The sequence below is a fragment of the Choloepus didactylus genome, chromosome 7 (assembly GCF_015220235.1).
Source record: "Choloepus didactylus isolate mChoDid1 chromosome 7, mChoDid1.pri, whole genome shotgun sequence".
Taxonomy (NCBI): Eukaryota; Metazoa; Chordata; class Mammalia; order Pilosa; family Megalonychidae; genus Choloepus; species Choloepus didactylus.
In genome coordinates, this window is record NC_051313.1 from 133,335,787 (window position 1) to 133,353,736 (window position 17,950).

At 38.9% G+C, this 17,950-nt stretch overlaps 1 protein-coding gene across 7 annotated transcripts in view; it reads left to right on the plus strand.

Moving 5' to 3' along the window:
• Nucleotides 1–17,950, plus strand: part of MBOAT1 (membrane bound O-acyltransferase domain containing 1) — a 200,429-nt gene that overhangs the window by 113,133 nt on the left and 69,346 nt on the right. For 6 of the 7 annotated variants that reach the window (XM_037843797.1, XM_037843796.1, XM_037843801.1 and 3 more), the window contains exon 12: nucleotides 9,663–9,814. In XM_037843797.1, coding sequence (XP_037699725.1) covers nucleotides 9,663–9,814 — 152 coding nt within the window. Of the gene's footprint in view, nucleotides 1–9,662; nucleotides 9,815–14,667; nucleotides 14,884–17,950 lie in introns of those variants that run through there. The other variant, XM_037843798.1, reaches the window with a different exon arrangement.

Below are 17,950 nucleotides of genomic sequence, written 5' to 3' on the forward strand. Positions count from 1 at the left end.
TGTATAACTCAGAGAAAAACTAAATTATGTTCTGCATTTTCTGTTTGATGAAGCAGGTATATGTGTAATATATCTCAGAATGATTTTCATCATATGAACTGGTCAGAACTTTTTAAAGTATCTGTTTAATCTTCAGTTATCTGGAAACTTCACTTACATAAAACATCTCCCCAGAATGCTTCATGGGATGTCTAAGAAGCCACTCAGATCATACAAATGAATTAATGAGTCAAGTTAAATAAATAAGATCTTATTATGCCATTTACTTTCTATTTCTTTGTGTTATTATTTATCATTGAAGGAAATAAAATGCATTTAACATGCTGAATAGCAAATTTTGGTACTAGTTAAGTTGATATCTTTTACCCTGATGAACTTGTAAGATTTTTGGGTGCTTTTGTTTTGTGATACTCATTACCATGAAATAAAATTGTTTCATGAAGTTGTCACTGGTCACTGATAGGTTGTCTGTTCTAATAATTATCATGGCCTTCCTTATTTAGGTGCCAAGAGCATTTATTGATATTTATTGCACAGTATTTGGGATGCAAATTTGGGAGCCAAAACATAGCCATTCGCTCATTGTTTAATTCATTTATCCTATGAATATTTAAGGAGCCCTACTATGGCCAGTCAGTGTGCTAGGTACTGGGCTACCCCAGTGAACAAGACAAGAGCCCCCCAGTCTCCCCGACCCCCTCCTCAGATTCCTGTTTTAGGTAGACGAAGGTTTGCCAACAGGTGAACAAAGCAGGTAAGCTATTGCTTTTCCTGCTGATTAACACACTTTTAAATAAAGTGTATATTGTCATCTTTATACATAGACTACAGGGAAGGTATTTTTCTTTTCTCCCTTTCGTTACCTACCCAGAATCTAAAAGAAAAATAAAGAACAGAAAGTTAGGGTAAACTAAGAAATAAAAGCCAAAATTTTGTTTATTGATACATTCAGAGTTTTATTCCTTAAAATGTCTTTATTTCTGTGGGCTCATCTGATAAAAAGACTGTGATTAATGTAGACTCATTATTCTGGATGTCCCCAAAACATTTTTCATAAATGAGTTAGAAAGGGGGTAGAGAGGAGACAGTTGGTAGAGCAGTCTTTCCATTGTTTTCTGAGAGGAGAATGAACTCAAGGGGTCATGGAGGTCTTAGGCCTCTTGAGGGGTATCTAGTTAGTCTTATACCTGTTGCCCAACACTACCCTTGCTTCCCCTGATAGATGGACCTCTGGTTTCTGTGCCGAGGGCAGAGGAGAGGACTCCTTGGTTTGCCAGGCAGTGCTGGGCTCTGAAGCCTTCCTGCTCTGGGGCCAATCTGCCTTAAGCCAGCCATTGTTTTCAGCTCTGCATTTGACCCTTGGTCTGTAAATTAGGTGTCTTTCTGGAGGGCAGTCTAGTCACTTGTGTCAAAAGACCTACAAAGGAGGATATCCTTTGACCTAGCATTTTCCATTTCAAAGAATTGTTTGTAAAATGGTGATAATAATTCTTGGACAGTATGATTGTTGGGAAAATTGACAAAGATGGTGTATTAGTTAGAGTTCTCTAGGGAAACAGAACCAAAAGGAGATCTCTGTAAACATGAGATTTTATAAAAGTGTCTCATGCAACTGTGGGATGCATGATTGCAAATTCTGTAGGGCAGGATGCACAAGTCACATGAGTCCAGATTCTGTATGGTAGACAGTGAGCTGGCAACTCCAATAAAGGTCTTCGATGAACTCCCCAGGAGGCTGGCTGGCTGAAGAAAAAATGAAAGTTCTCTTCTCCCTTAAAAGCCTTCAGCTGATTGGGTTAAATCAAGCTGATTGAATTATCTCATTGTGGAAGACACTCCCTTCTTGATATAATCAGCCACAGATGGAATCAGTTGACTGATGATTTAATAAACCAGCCTTTATTAACCAGCCACAAATGTCCTTGCAATGATAGTTAGGCCAGTACTTGCTTGACCAGAGGCATGATAACCTGGCCAAGTTGACACATGAACCTAACCATCATAGATGGTATATGGAATATGTTTAGTACAAGCTTGGCATACGGTAAGCACTGAATCAATTAGCTACTTTTATTATTAGTCATAATAATAATATTTGTATTACTGTTTTCCAAAGGAAATTTTTATGAAACAGTACAAAGATTTAGCTACAAGAGTATTCATCATAGAATTGCTTAAATGGCAAAATGTGGATGGGAAGACAAACTAAAATTTTCATGATTAATTTTAAATTATATTGGAGAGTGATATTTGTTGACATGGAGAAAAGTTCACAATATATTACTACTTGAAAAAAGGCTAGAAAACATATTAATGGCATTAAAAATAAAAATGTGGAAAAACACATATGAATAGAAAAAGGGTGGGAAGGATATGTGCCAAGTTTGTCTTTTTCTTCCTTAAATTTTTAATTTTGAAGTAATTGAACTTACACAACAATTGCTAAAATAATACAAAACCCATTTTGAGAATTCCAGCATCACCCCGGCCCCTGAAATACCTTGTTCCACCATTTCTAACATTTTGATAAACTTGCTATTCATTCTATCCATCTATCCGTCTGTCTACCTATTTAGCTATTTTTCTAAATATTAGAGTATAGGTTTTATACATTATGCTCCTTGAACACTTAATACTTCCATGTACATTTCCTCAGAACAAGGATATTCATTTATGTTACCACCCTTAAGTACAGTTATCAAGTTCAAGAAATTTAACCTTGATTTAAAGGTTATAGTCTAAATTCCTATTTTTTCATATGTCCCAATAATGTCCTTTTGGGCCTGTTCTCCATTATGAGATTAAATCCAGGATCATGTATTTTATTTAATTGTCATTATGTCTTTTTTTTAAATGCAATTTTGTTGAGATATATTCACATAATGTACAATCCTTCGAAGTGTACAATCAGTTGTTCATAGTTGTGCACTGATCACCATAATCAATCTTTGAACATTTTCGTTACTCCAAAACATAAAATAAAAATTAGAATAAAAATGAACATCCAAAACATTCCATTCCCCTCCTCCCCCCGTTGTTCATTTACTTTAACTCATTCATTGTTTTTTTTTAATTTTATCAAAAAATGAAAACAAACAATAAAGAACGTTTCAAACAAAACCAAAACAAAGGAATAAGAAAAAACAAATAACCTAAATTAACTACATTGCTTCCAACATGTTGCTACCCTACTCCAAGAAAATAGACTATATAACCCAACAAAGAAATAAGAAAAACAAATACCCTAAAATAACTACATTTCTGCGAACTTGTCCCTACCATACCCCTTAGAAATCAACAAACCATAGTCATTCCTGCACATTCCCAGAGCATTAAGTTTACCCCCAGTGACTTATCTGTTCTTATTAGATTATCGTTCCCCCTTCACTATTTGCTGTCTACTGCTATGTCTTCTACATTCTACAATATAAACCATTTATTTTACATTTTTCACAATGTTCACATTAGTGGTAACATACAATATTTCTCTTTTTGTGCCTGGCTTATTTCACTTAGCATTAGTCTTCTAGGTTCATCCATGTTGTCATATGTTTCATGACATCATTCCTTCTTACTGCTGCATAGTATTCCATCTTGTGTATATACCACATTTTGTTTATCCACTCATCTGTTGAAGGACATTTGGGTTGTTTCTATCTCTTGGCAATTGTGAATATTGCTGCTATGAACATTGGCCTGCAGATATCTGTTCATGTCACTGCTTTCAGGTCTTCTGGGTATATACCAAGAAGTGAAATTGCTGGATTGAAGGGTAATTCTGTATCTAATTTTCTAAGGAACCACTAGACAGTCTTCCAGAATGACTATACCATTATACAGTCCCACCAACAATGAATAAGAGTTCCAATTTCTCCACATCCTCTCCAGCATTTGTAGTTTCCTGTTTGTAGTTGGTTTGAGATGATATTTCATTGTGTTCTGAATTTGCATCTCCCTAATAGCTAGTGAAGCTGAACATTTTTTCATGTATTTTTTTTGGCCATTCGTATTTCCTCTTCAAAGAACTGTCTTTTCATATCTTTTGCCCATTTTATAATTGGGCTGTCTATACTATTGTTGTTGAGTTGTGGGATTTCTTTATATATGCAAGGTATCAGTCTTTTGTCAGATACATGGTTTCCAAAAAATTTTTCCCATTGAGTTTGTTGCCTCTTCACCTTTTTGACAAATTCCTTTTAGGTACAGAAGCTTTTAAGTTTGGGGCATTCCCATTTATCTAGTTTTTCTTTTGTTGCTTGTGCTTTGGGTGTAAGGTCTAGGACATGACCTCCTAATACAAGGTCTTAAAGATGTTTCCCTACATTATCTTCAGGGAGTTTTATGGTACTGTCTCTTGTATTGAGGTCTTTAATCCATTTTGAGTTAATTGTTGTGTAGGGTGTGAGGTAGGAGTCCTCTTTCATTCTTTTGGATATGGATATCCAACTCTCCCAGCCCCATTTGTTGAATAGACTTTTAAGTTCCAGTTCAGTGAGTTTGGAGGCCTTATCAAAGAGCAGTTGATTGTAGATCTGGGGGTCTATTTCTGATTTCTCAATTTGATTCCATTGATCTGTATGTCTTATCTTTGTGCCAGTACCATGCTGTTTTGACTACAGTGGCTTTATAATAAGCTTCAGAGTCAGGGAATGTAAGTTCTCCCACTTCATTTTTCTTTTTTAGAATGCTTTTAGCAATTCAAGATATCTTCCCCTTCCATATAAATTTGATAACTAGCTTTTCCAAGTCTGCAAAGTAGGTTTTTGGAATTTTGATAGGCATTGCATTGAATCTGTAGATGAGTTCAGGTAGAATTGACATCTTAATGACATTTAGCCTTCCTATCCATGAACAAGGAGTATTTTTCCATCTTTTTAGGTCCCTTTTATTTCTTTCAGTAAAGTTATATAGTTTTTCTATGCATAAGTCTTTTACATCTTTGGTTAAGTTTATTCCTAGGTACTTGATTTTTTTAATTGCTATTGAGAATGGTGTTTTTTTCTTGAGTGTCTCTTCAGTTAGGTCATTTCTAGTGTTTAGGAACATTACTGACTTATGTGCATTAATCTTGTATCCTACTACGTTGCTCAATTTGTTTATTAGCTCAAGTAGCTGTGTCATTGATTTCTCAGGGTTTTCCAATATAAGATCATATCATCTGCAAATAATGACAGTTTTACTTCTTCCTTTCCAATTTGAATGCCTTTTATTTCTTTGTCTTGTAGGATTGCTCTGGCTAGCACTTCTAGCACAATGTTGAATAATGGTGGTGAAAGCAGGCATCCGTGTCTCATTCTTGATCTTAGAGGGAAGGCTTTCAGTCTCGTGTCATTGAGTACTATGCTGGCTGTGGGTTTTTCATATATGCTCTTTATCATATTGAGGAAGTTTCCTTCAATTCCTACCTTTTGAAGTGTTTTCATCAAAAAAGGATGCTGGATTTTGTCAAATGCTTTTTCAGCATCTGTTGAGATGATCATTTTATTTTTCTCTTTTGATTTGTTAATGTGTTGTATTACATTGATTTTCTTATGTTGAACCATCCTTGAATGCCTGGAATGAACCCCACTTGATCATAGTTTATGAATTTTTTAATGTGTCTTTGGATTCGATTTGCAAGTATTTTGTTGAGGATTTTTGCGTCCATATTCATTAGGGAGATTGGCCTGTAGTTTTCCTTTCTTGTAGCATCTTTACCTGGTTTTGGTATTAGAGTGCTGTTAATGTCATAAAATGAGTTAGGTAGTGTTCCATTTTCTTCAATGTTTTGAAAGAGTTTAAGTAAGATTGGTGTCAGTTCTTTTTGGAAAGTTTGGTAGAATTCCCCTGTGAAGCCATCTGGCCCTGGGCATTTATTTGTGGGAAACTTTTTGATGACTGATTGGATCTTGTGATTGGTTGGTTGAAGTCCTCTATTTCTTCTCTGGTCAGTCTAGGTTGTTCATGTGTGTCCAGGAAATTGTCCATTTCCTCTACATTATGTAGTTTGTTGGCATACAGTTGTTCATAGTATCCTCTTAAAATTTTTTAAATTTCTTCAGGATCCACAGTAATGGATCTCTCATTTACTATTTTGTTTATTTGGGTCTTCTTTCTTTTTGATTTTGTCAGTCTAGCTAGGGGCTTGTCAATCTTGTTGATCTTCTCAAAGAACCAAGTTTTGGTGTTATTTATTGTCGCTCTCTTTTTGTTGTTGTTGTTCTCAGTGTCATTTATTGCTGCTTTAATCCTTGTTAATTCTTTTCTTCTACTCGGTTTAGGGTTAGTTTGCTGTTCATTTTCTAGCTTCTTCATTTGTTCCATTAGTTCTTTGATTTTAGCTGATTCTTCCTTTTTAATACATGCATTTAGAGCTATAAATTTCCCCCTCAATACTGCCTTTGCCTGCATCCCATAAGTTTTGGTATGTTGTGCTCTCATTTTCATTCGTCTCTATATATTTAGCAATTTCTCTTGCTATTTCTTCTTTAACCCACTGCTTGTTTAGGAGTGTGTTGTTTAACCTCCAGATATTTGTGAATTTTCTATGTTTCGGATGGTTATTGACATCTAATTGTATTCCATTGTGATCAGAGAATTTGCATTGAATAATTTCAGTCTTTTTAAATTTATTGAGGCTTGTTTCGTGGCCCAGCATATGATCTATTCTGGAGAAAGTTTTGTGAGTACTAGAGAGGAATGTGTATCCTGGTGATTTGGGATGTATATGTCTGTTAAATCCAATTCATTTATCAGATTGTTTAGGTTTTCAATTTCCTTACTGGTCCTCTGTCTGGTTGATCTATAGGAGAGAGTGATGTATTGAAGTCTCCCACAATTATTGTAGAAACATCTGTTGCTTCCTTCAGTTTTGTCAATGTTTGCCTCATATATTTTGGGGCACCTTGATTGGATGTCTTATGACATCCTTGCATTTAAAGTCTATTTTATCTGAGATTAATATTGCTACCCCTGCTTTCTTTTAGCTGTAGCTTGCATGGAATATTTTTTTCCATCCTTTCACTTTCAATTCCTTTGTGTCCCTGTGTCTAAGATGAGGCTCTTGTAAGCAACATATTGATGGTTCATATTTTTTAATCCATTCTGCCAATCTTTATCTTTTAATTGCGGAGTTTAATCCATTCACATTCAGTGTTATTACTGTGAAGGCATTTCTTGAATCAACCATCCTATCCTTTGGTTTATGTTTGTCAGATATATTTTCTACCCCCTCTCCTTATTTCCTTTAACATACCCTTACTAAATCTATTTAGTCCTGAACTCTTCTCCATCCCTCTCTCTCCTTTCTTTGTTTCTCTGCTGGTAGGGCTACCTTTAGTATCTCAAGTAGGGCAGGTCTCTTGTTAGCAAATTCTCTCAGCATTTGTTTGTCTGTGAAGATTTTAAGCTCTCCCTCAAATTTGAAGGAGACCTTTGTTGGATAAAGAATTATTGGTTGGCAATGTTTCTCTTTCAGAATTTTAAATATGTCATACCACTGCCTTCTCACCTCCATGGTGGCTGCTGAACAGTCACTGCTTAGTTTTATGTTGTTTCCCTTGTATGTGGTGAGTTTCTTCTCTCTTGCTGCTTTCAGAACTTGCTCCTTCTCTTCAGCATTTGACAGTGTGATCGGAATATGTCTCGTAGTGGGTTTATTTGGATTTGTTCTGTTTGGAGTTCACTGGGCATCTATGATTTGCATATTTATGTTGTTTAGAAGGGTTGGGAAGTTTTCCCCAACAATTTCTTTGAATAATCTTCCTAAACCTTTACCCTTTTCTTCCCCTTCTGGAATAACAATGATTCTTATATTTGTGCGCTTTATGTTGTCCATTATATCTCTGAGATCCATTTTGATTTTTTCAATTTTTTTCTCCAGTCTTTCTTTTGTACTGCACTTTCCATTCTGCACTCTTCCAATTCACTTGTTCTTTCCTCAGTTTCCTCTAATCTAGTATTGTGTGTATCCAGAATCCTTTTAATTTGATCAACAGTTTCTTTTATTTCCATAAGATCATCTATTTTTTATTTACTCTTGCAAATAATTCTTTATGGTCTTCTAGGGTCTTCTTCATGTCCTTTATATCCTGTGCTATGATCTCATTGTTTGTGATTACTTCTTTGATTAATTGTTCCAAATACTGTATCCCTTTTGATTTTTTGATTTGGGGGTTTGGGTTTGGGTTATCCATATCTTCTGGTTTCTTCATAGGTGTTAAAATTTTCTGTTGTTTTTGGCCTCTTGTTATTTTCTTATCTTGATAGAGTTCTTTTATGATATGCAGGCTTATTTGAACAATCATCTATAATTTGTCAGAGCTACATCTTGGTGGACTGCACTTTCTCTGACCAGCAGATGCCGCCCCCAAGCCACCTATTATCCTCAAGCCAGTTCTTCCCAACTTCATCTATGCAGTGAATGGGGGTCCAATGAGTGCACCAAATTTCTGTGTGTAGTTGGTGCAGCCAGCCCTGAAGGTGGGGGGTGTGCCCTGTGCAGTTAGGGAGGGAAGGCAGCTTTAAAACTCAAATCTCCCAGCCGTTCCTGGAGACTTAAAGCTGTTGCATGAGCCCAATCCTTTGGCTCAGACTCTCCACATTCTCTCTCTGCTGTGGAATTGGTGTAGGGCCCTTGGACTTCCATGTGGGACCCCGCCTCCAAGCCGTGTCCTCCATGGGCCTCCATGAAGGAAGACTATGCAATGTCACAGGCGAGCGAAATCCCCTAGGGAAGCTCACAGCTGCAGCGCTGCGCAGGGGAGTTCCCAGCCCACGGAGAAAATGGGTGTACTGGGCATGATAATTTCCCCTTTCTGCTAACCTCCGCCTTCCTAGCTCCTGGACAGTTGGCTATGGGTGTGTGAAAGGCTATCATCCATGCCACATACTGAGACGGATGCCTGGGGCGTGGAACGCAGTCCCCCACTGCACTCGACTGCGTGGCTCTCACTGCCAGATCCGCAGCCGATTTTGGGGTTTTTAAACTAACCTGTCTCCAAACACCGACCCCTGGTTTCTCTTGACCACACAGCGTGGCCTCTGTTTCCCCAGCAGCCTTACTCAGTCATTTCTGAACACAGACTCTTGGTTTCACCAAGTGCACAGTCCGTGTGGACTTAGCGGACCTTGTCCAGCCAGTGCAACACTGGAACTGGTATTCTGGAGCACTGTCTTTTATCTAGTATTTTTCATGGAGAAGTATTTTGCCCTGTCTCTCCTAATCTGCCGTCTTGGATCCGCTAATCTGTCATGTCTTGAGTTCATCTCTCATGCTCACTCTCTCTATTTGTGGAAACCTACAACAAATAAACTTTCCCATCTCAGCCACTCCCAGGCATAGCATTCAATGGGGTTAATAAGACTCACAGTGTCACACTACCCTTACCACCACCCATAGCCAGAAATTTACAATTGTGCCAAGTTTTAAACAGTGCTTTTCCTTTAGGATATATGAAAAAAGAAAAAAAAATTGGCTTAGTTCTTTTAACCTTTTCGAAACACAGTGAACCAGTTTTTATTTTTCTTTATAATAAGAAAAACTATAATGGTATTTTTGGTTGAAGATACAACACAGATGGCCTGTTATTTTCTGTAGCTATGTTTCTGTGTTATACTATGTGTATGCCCCAAGTAAAACTCATTTTGGCATTGACCCCCTCGTTGCCTTCCTTGGCCTGCAGGTGAGAAACAACTACAGACATTACTTCCTTTCTTCGAAAGCTCTCAAGTTTGTCTATGATGCAGTTACCTGGGCCGTTACTCAGCTGGTCGTCTCCTACACAGCCGCGCCCTTTGTTTTGTTGGCAGTTGAACCAACCATCAGCCTATACAAGTAAGTGTCCATTTTTCTCAACTGCTGTCTAGGAAACATATCTATTTTCTCCATGTTTGACTTAGGAGTTGGTAAATTGAATCCACCAGTACTAAGAATTTCTAAATGTGACTTCGATGTGAAAAATGCCATTTAATAAAAAAGCTTTAAGAGGAATTAGCTGTCCCAGAGATACCAAAGTACAAATGCCGATACCTGTGAGTAGATTTTATAGGACCCTGAGAACCATTCATAACACAACAAAGGGTGCTTGTGGCTGTGAATTTTGAAGGGATGTGTCTGGATTAAAAACTCTTTGAGGGTGAAGTTGCTGCCCGTGGTTCCTTCTCCTGGGGGTTAGGCTACCTTGGGGGCTGTGGGGACTTCTGAGAGAGGAACAGAATCAGCCAGCAGCTGGATTAGGTTGTCTGCAGAAGAGCTCGGTGCTCCTCACCGACCTGGCGGATCTGGTGGGGTGTTGGGTTGGGATAAATTTATGTTGGGAGTTGCACATGCTGGAGGGGAGGTTCACACCAGAGACAAGAGGCTTTTCAGGAAAGAATGTCACAGCTTTTTCTTCAAACACTAAAGCTCCAGGTGAAGTATAGACGGAGCTATTCTTGCTTCCTTTTATTTCTTTGCTCTTGTGTAGTCGTATTTCTTTACTTTTGTGAAGTGCTTGAGAACATGGGCTTGAGCACGGCTCATGTAACCTCTGGCAAGTTATTAACCTCTTTCACCTGTGATTTCTCGACTGTAAAATGAGACTAAGAACAGAAACCATCTCCAAGTGCCATTGTTAGGATTCAGTGAGATAAACGTGTAGAAGGCTCAGCCCAGAGCCTGGCACAATGTCTGTACTCAATTTATTATTTTATTAGCTAACTTGTATTATATAATGGGGTGCACAGGCTTTTGTAGGTTAACTTTGTAGCAGAGCGATGGTCAAAATGCAGACTTAGAAATAAACAATGTAAATGTGCCTCTTTTTTGTAAATTGGGGATTCTCTGTAGTTAATGGACTAGTCAAGAATGAATTAAAGAGAAACTTTTACTGCTCAGTACATATCAGTGTCTAAAACTAATGCATTTTTTTCAGGTTATAGGAAAAGAAAGTAGAGAGAATTAGACGCACTCATAGAAAGTCTATTCTGCTACAATATGCCTTTCTATAATACCAGTTAGGTCATACATGATTAATAAATAAGGAATTGTGTCAGCATAACATGGAAGTTGTGGTTTAGTGTTTCCTAAGCATGGGAAGCCAGAATACTGGGAACAGAATTATAGACTTAAGCAAAAAAACCCTCAGTTCAGCTGCTACAAAGGCAGAAGCCATTTAAGGCTATTTTAAGAAAATGAAAGTTGAGCACCTCTTCACTGGCGCTGCCCTCCTGTAGGTGCACCCCAAGCCTGCATGGCACGGGCAGGTTTCACCTCCTTTGTGCCTACCCACCAGTGCCCCCACTTGCCTGTAACTCCCGTTTCACTTCTCTCCTCAGTGCTAGCAGCATTTGCCCTCTATTTTCTGCATTTTCATCCCCCCTCCCCCCCCGCGGCCCGCAGTCTGCTTGGGGTATCCAAGATGTTGTCCTAGGTGCTGATTGCTGTTGTTAGAACTCTGGCTTCAAAGTTACATAGGCTTTGAGTTGCAGCTTCTAGCGTGATTTTCCCTATACGCTCTGGTATTTTAAGTGCATGACATTGCTGACTGCGGGATTTTTCAGAAACAAATTTACCGTGTTATCACAGAACTGCCTATATTCAACTGAACAAATACGGTTTATCACCTGTGGTGTTCTGGGCATGGTACGGGAAGCTGGGGATAGAGATCCTTCCCACTCCCACAGAGGTGATGAGTGGGTGGGAAAGGCAGGCAGTCATTCACAAATGACCGAGACATACTGAGCGAAAGCTACAAAGTTTTGTGAGCACATATAATAGGAATCTGACTCAGACTGGGAGTCAAGGGCGGCTTTGGGGAGGAAGTGGCATTTGAGTGAAGCCCTGGAGCCTGCGCAGTAGCGTGAACTAGGCACCTTGTGTGAGTGTGGGCGGGGGAGGTGGGTGGTGCTCCCGACACAGAACAGTGCGGCGCGGCCCCCTGGTAGGAGGTGCCCTGAGGACCCCAGAAAAATGAGTGTGGGCATAATAGACTCCAGGGTAGAGAGTGGTGAGCTAGAGAGAGCGCACAGCAGGTAATTCCTTGTTAATTCTCAGAATAAGCTCTGTGAGGTAGGTATCAGCATCCCTGTTTATCAAATGAGGAAGTGGAGGCCCAGAGAAGGTGAGTAATGTAACCAAACTCACACAGCGACTAAATGCTAGACCTGAATTTCAGGCTCAGATTTCCTTTAACAGTAAGATCAGTAGTGTAGTTACTAAAGATGTCTTTAGGGGAGGCTGTTTTTGAAGAAAACTACTGCTTGGGGATCTCATTAAGTGGCGATTTGTTTGTGATAACGTTGATTAACTGAACTAAAGTATGTTAATGCCTACAGTTAGGCAAGGACTCCTACAGTTAAGCAAGGGCAAAATCAAAGATCTCTTTCAAGTAAATTTGAGTTTCTTTTCAAAAATGATCTGGAGTATTTTTTTAACACATTTGTTTGGGGTGAAATTGATATTTTTACCAATTTTATTAGTTTCACATGCATCACCCTAATGTATCTGGTTATCATAGTTGCTTATATATATATATTTCCTATCTAGATCAGCACTATCTAATAGAACTTTCCATGATAATGGAAATGCTGTGTATTTGTGCTGCCCAGTACTTGAGCCACTAGCATGTGTGGGTAGTTTGGCTGAGGGACTGAATTTTCAGTTTTATATAATTTGATTTAATTTTTATGGAAAATTAAACTGCCAGAAACTATTAATAGATTGTACCTGAAAAAGTGTTTTCAGAATTACTCAATCCTGTGAAAGAAATGAAAATTTCATGCCCTTTTAATCAAGGCTAGGCTGGATTTCATCCCAGATTTCTTTGCCTGACTTTCTGTGATTGGAACTGACTGCAGTAACTTGAAATTATCGACAGTTGAATGCAGATCCATTTTTTAGTATAGCCTTCAGTATAGCCTTAAATGTTTCACATTTAAATTTCAGATGTGCTTCATTTTTATGCCTACTCACTTTTCAGTCTAATCTCTGCTTTAAATTTGTCAGTCTATCTTTTTTTTTTTAAGATGTGAATGAGCCCCATGTGGACACGTAAACGTATCATGAAAGAACCCTTCTATGAAATCATTTTGAAAAGCAAATTCTCATGCATTAATTTGTCTTCAATTTGTACATTTGTAAGAATGTTAGAATTTGAGTAGAAATTTTTTAGATAGCAAACTCCTTAAGAGGGAGAACTATGTATTAATCACCTAGATAGAGTACCTCTATTGGTATCTAGCAAGCTCAAATAAATGATATGAATTGAGTTTTTCCATAGTAGAAAGATGAAATATTCCTTAAAATTTTAGAAAATATGAATAGGTTACTAAACCTCACTAGTGGATTGAATTTTTTTCCCCCTCAACTTTCAGAATATTTGGATTTAATTTAACGTTTTTGATCCAATGTGGATATGGTCCCACAGGAAACATTAAGGCAAAGTGTAAGAACAAAGTGTATTTTAAATAAGGAAAAGCATTCAAAGCTGGAGTTACCTATGACTAGGGTGTGCCTTTGTCCCTGGATGCCCTTGAGAATCCCAGTTTACACCTGTTGAACCAGTATATTTATCTGGAGAGCCCGTTTTCACTCTCACAATGCTCTGTTTTAGACAGTAATTTTATATGTTCACTTGCCAGTGGCTGTTTACCCTTTGGCTGGTCAGATCCCCATTGCTCATTTACTTGTCTTGTTTCCCACTCCCTTGAGAGAAGGGACAGAGTCTTATATCCCTTTGTATATCCCACTTTAATGCTTTGTGTATCTTATTGAAAGAATAAATGAATGATGATGTGCTTGCTAAGCTTTTACTTGACTTGGAGCGCCACTATTTGGTAGACATTTTCAGGGAGATAACCCTCCTGCTCGAGAGTGGGGAAGTCAGGGGGATGTGGGAGTTAACCAATTCCAGTGGGCTTGACCTGAATCATAAAAAACTAGAGAATTATACAGACATCAATTCTGGTCTTTTTACTCCCTCTTAACATTATTTTCCTTTGATCTTCAAAAAGCTTTGGAGAAAAGTATTAAGTTCAACCTTCCAAAATAGATATGGAACAGTGATACAAATGCAAGCTGCTTCTGACGATTTACATTTATTGATATGCCCAATATGATTATCTTCATTGTACCCGGTGTGGCTGAATACTGCATTTATGCAATAAATATTCACAAACCTCAAAAATAAAACTTGCTTCTCATTAGTTTGGATGAAAGTTACTTTCAGTGTTACGAACTAGGTTTTAAAGTTCTGGGTCCTCCTGGTTCCTACACACGAGAAGAACCCCTTACACTTGGATAGAGCATTTTGGGTAAAGTGTTAGTTGCATCTGTGTTTAGGGAATTAGAATGTACTGTTGAGAGTGATCCTTTGAGTCTTTAGACTTTGAAGATACAGAGTTTCTGGCTATTGTGAGGTTAATTCCTTGGGTCTGCTTGTTATGTCAATGGGACAGTACCATGTGTCTCTCTGCAGGTGGGCTGGTTGGCTAGCTCTGACCAGTTGGATGGTTTCAGTCCATCTGTGGCCCCGGGCCTGCCCACCCCTCAAAGGGAGTTATCCGAGGGACTGGATCAAGGCAAGCCCGAAAACAGACACATCCAGTACTACTAAAAGCTGTGCTTCCACTCGCCAGACTGAAGATGATGCAGTCGGTTCCCATTTTTGTCCTTGTTTGAAATATAATTTTGTGTGTTTTTATTCCTAGGTCAATGTACTTTTATTTACACATCATAAGTCTCCTGATAATACTATTTTTGCCAATCAAGCCACAAGCTCATACTCAAAGGCAGCCCCAGACCCTGAACTCTGTTAATAAGGAAAAAACAGATTGATACCTCCAAGAAGGCTGGACAAGTAAAACTGCAAAGCTTTTGAATGAGGAGATGAAGGGCTCAGATTCTCCGGAGACTTTGAGGCCATGTTTACATACTTTTTTTTTTTTTTTTTTTTTTTTTGAGTGCAGGGACTATTTTCATAAAGACTTTTGGTATAGTTAAACTGACAATATCCAGCTTATTTGTTTTAAAATTTTGTAAGACATTGGAGTGGTGTGGAGGTGTGAGAAAAATGTACTGTAGCTGGAGAGACAGTTTATACTACACTGCTGGATCTTTGCTTTTCTGGGGGCATGAAGTGCAGCAACAGATGTTCGGATGCTGGAACCCAGGAGTTGGCTCCATAGTTCCGAGGAGTTTGCTGAGATTTGCCATGGGCTTCTTAAACCAGAACCTACCCAGGTACGGCTGTTCCCTGGGAAGCCCCAAATCCTTTGAATTGTGACATTGCCAGTTTGCAGACAGACATAATAACTGCACTCAGAAGATCGTGGAAGAGTGGGATTGGGGAAGGAGGTTTTCAGGGTAATGAAAACTCTGCAAGCTGGGAGAACTCTACGTGAACACTTGAATGGACTAAGAGTCAGGCATACCCGAAAGTTAGCTGCATTTTCTCCAGGGATGGAATCCTATCCTCTTTATCTTCTGAACTGAGCCAAGATGGGAAATCAGAAAGTCTCTTGTACATGGATACCAGGAACCTGGGGGTGGCTCCTGTTTTCCTAATGTTTTCCATTTCAATTGCACCATATGCTTGCCCAGGGATGCCCCTGAGATGACATGCCATCAAATGCAGCAGGATATCCTTTGAAGAAGCAATTTTGTAAAAAAATTAAAGTTATATAGAAGTTTGGTAAGAAGCAGCAGCTGTCTCATGTTCTCTCTTTTTTTCCTTTATTTTTCAGAGGCATTAATGAACATACCCCTGATGTACACATGGGCTGATACTCATTTTCCAATATCGTAGTGGACTAAATCTAGCTTTTTGTTAGTTGAATCATTGTCTTGGAAAACAAAAATTCAAAAACAGATTTCTTTTCTCTCTTCATTGTGAATGTGCTTGACTCCCTTATGGGGACTTCTGTTGGGTAATACTCTATGTGGAAGAAGGAAAAATGGTTTTAAATGTTGTGGAAAATAATAATAACAGCAATAGTAACAATAATAATAATAAACATGTAAGTTGTAATGGTGTGCCCTCACTCAAATGGCGTGGGATAAGGGAATTTGTTCAAATCGATGGTAAAAAATTAGTTTCTTATGGAATAGTGTTTTTCTATATAAAGGAAATATTTCTGAATACAGCAGTTGCTATTTGTGTCAATAGAAACTTGATGTTCTGAAGTGTGTGTGTGTGCACGCATTTTAACAAATATGCACAAATTTAATGTTTTACTATGTCAGGCACTTGGATAGTTTTGTTTTTTGGTATGATTTTTGATCGTTACTCCCTACTTTGCAGGTAGGGTTGTCCCCCTTTTACAGACAAGAAAACTGAGAATCAGAGAGACGTATGCTAACTTGCCAGGAAAGTTGATAGCCATAGGTCTTTCCATGAGGTGTCCTGCTGGTACAGTGTTCAGCCATCTTGTGAACTGTCATCTTCACACTTAGCTTGTGTTTCTTTGAGGGCAATGAAATATGAAAGTGATATGATTATCCTGTAAAGAGTTTATGCGGTCCCGGTGCTGGGGCAGAGGACTAGAACCTGAATTTTAGTCCTTATATGGGATAATTGTACCACATTTGGGCCAGTGTACAAGGCTCCCCCCAGTTTGACCATATGTTTCTAATTAACTCAGTTGGATTTTAAATTTGGGTCTGGGTTGGGGTCGGGTGCAACACAATGGGAAACTGAGGCCATATGCATGAGAGAAGATAGTTTGTTACTTATAGGTCCCAGAGAAGGGGATTGGGGGGCCACGAGTGGTTGGTGGGAAACTCGATAGGCTTGGGGGACCCCTCCAGCAGGCGGGGAGCACACAGGCCAGGCAAGAGAGAACGTGGGCTTGTGCCTGTGTTATGGCCGAGGTCCAGTGGTAGATTTCCCACAGTAGTCAAAGATTGGTTAGTTTTTTAAACAAATGTGCACGAAATAGGAAAGCAACTGGGGGGGTCTGAGGGCGGTGGGGATGGTGAGCTTATCATTTGGGACCAGCTGTGGGTTTGGGGTGATGTGGGTGGTGGTTGGCCACAGATGCGGGTTTAGGCTGTGGGGGAATCTAGGCCCCAGGATTGGAAGCTACTTATTTATTAGGCCAAAGGTTAGTACTCAGGAAAGTGTCTTAGCCGAAGTAAGATGGATGCTGAGGCGGCACACTAAAATATTTGATAGTTACAGCTTCAGGAAATTCTTGGGGCAACCCTATGTTGCTGTCTCAGGAGGAATATTAGGTAGGGGTTAGGGTTGGGGGCTGGAGGGTCTGTCTCCCAGGGATGCTCTGTGCCAGAGCAGGAAAAATGCACGTCTTGGCAGACCAGCAAAAATGATATATATCACTATGGCATGAAGCATTGGAAATAATCCATTTTATAGCGAGATCCTTGAACATGTAACGTGATGTATTACCAGCTTTTATTGTATTTAAGTATCTTGATTTGCAAGAGAGGAGCTTTTGTAGAGGAAAAGAGACTGATGGGTTGACCAACTGCCCCAGTTTGCCAGAGACTGTCCGGATTTTAGCCCTGGAAGTCCCATGTCCTGGAAAACCCCTTGGTCCTGGGCAAACTGGGATGGTTGGCCCCCCCTTGACTGCCCAGAATCAATTTTGCATCATGTAATGGAGTAGAGTTTAGGTCTCCAGGATCAGAGTTTACGGATATTCTATGTGAGAGTTGGGGACAGGTCCTGGGGCACAAAGAAAAAGAGAGTCCTCCTTAGGCTTTAATCAGTGCTAAAAGGGCAACAGCGTAGAAGAGTGATTAGGTACCCTTTTTTCTCCTGAGAACTATTTACCATGAAGAAAAAATCTTAATTTAGGACCAAAGTTTAGTTGGCAGGTTGGGATTGTTTTCATTGCTTTAGATTTCTAAGTTGTCCTGAACATAATATGTATTTAATAAATATGCATCGGATCAATGAGCTCTCAATTTTAAAGAAATACATTTTAGGTTTTGTTAAAAAAAAAAAAAGCCAAATCTAAATTGTTTTAT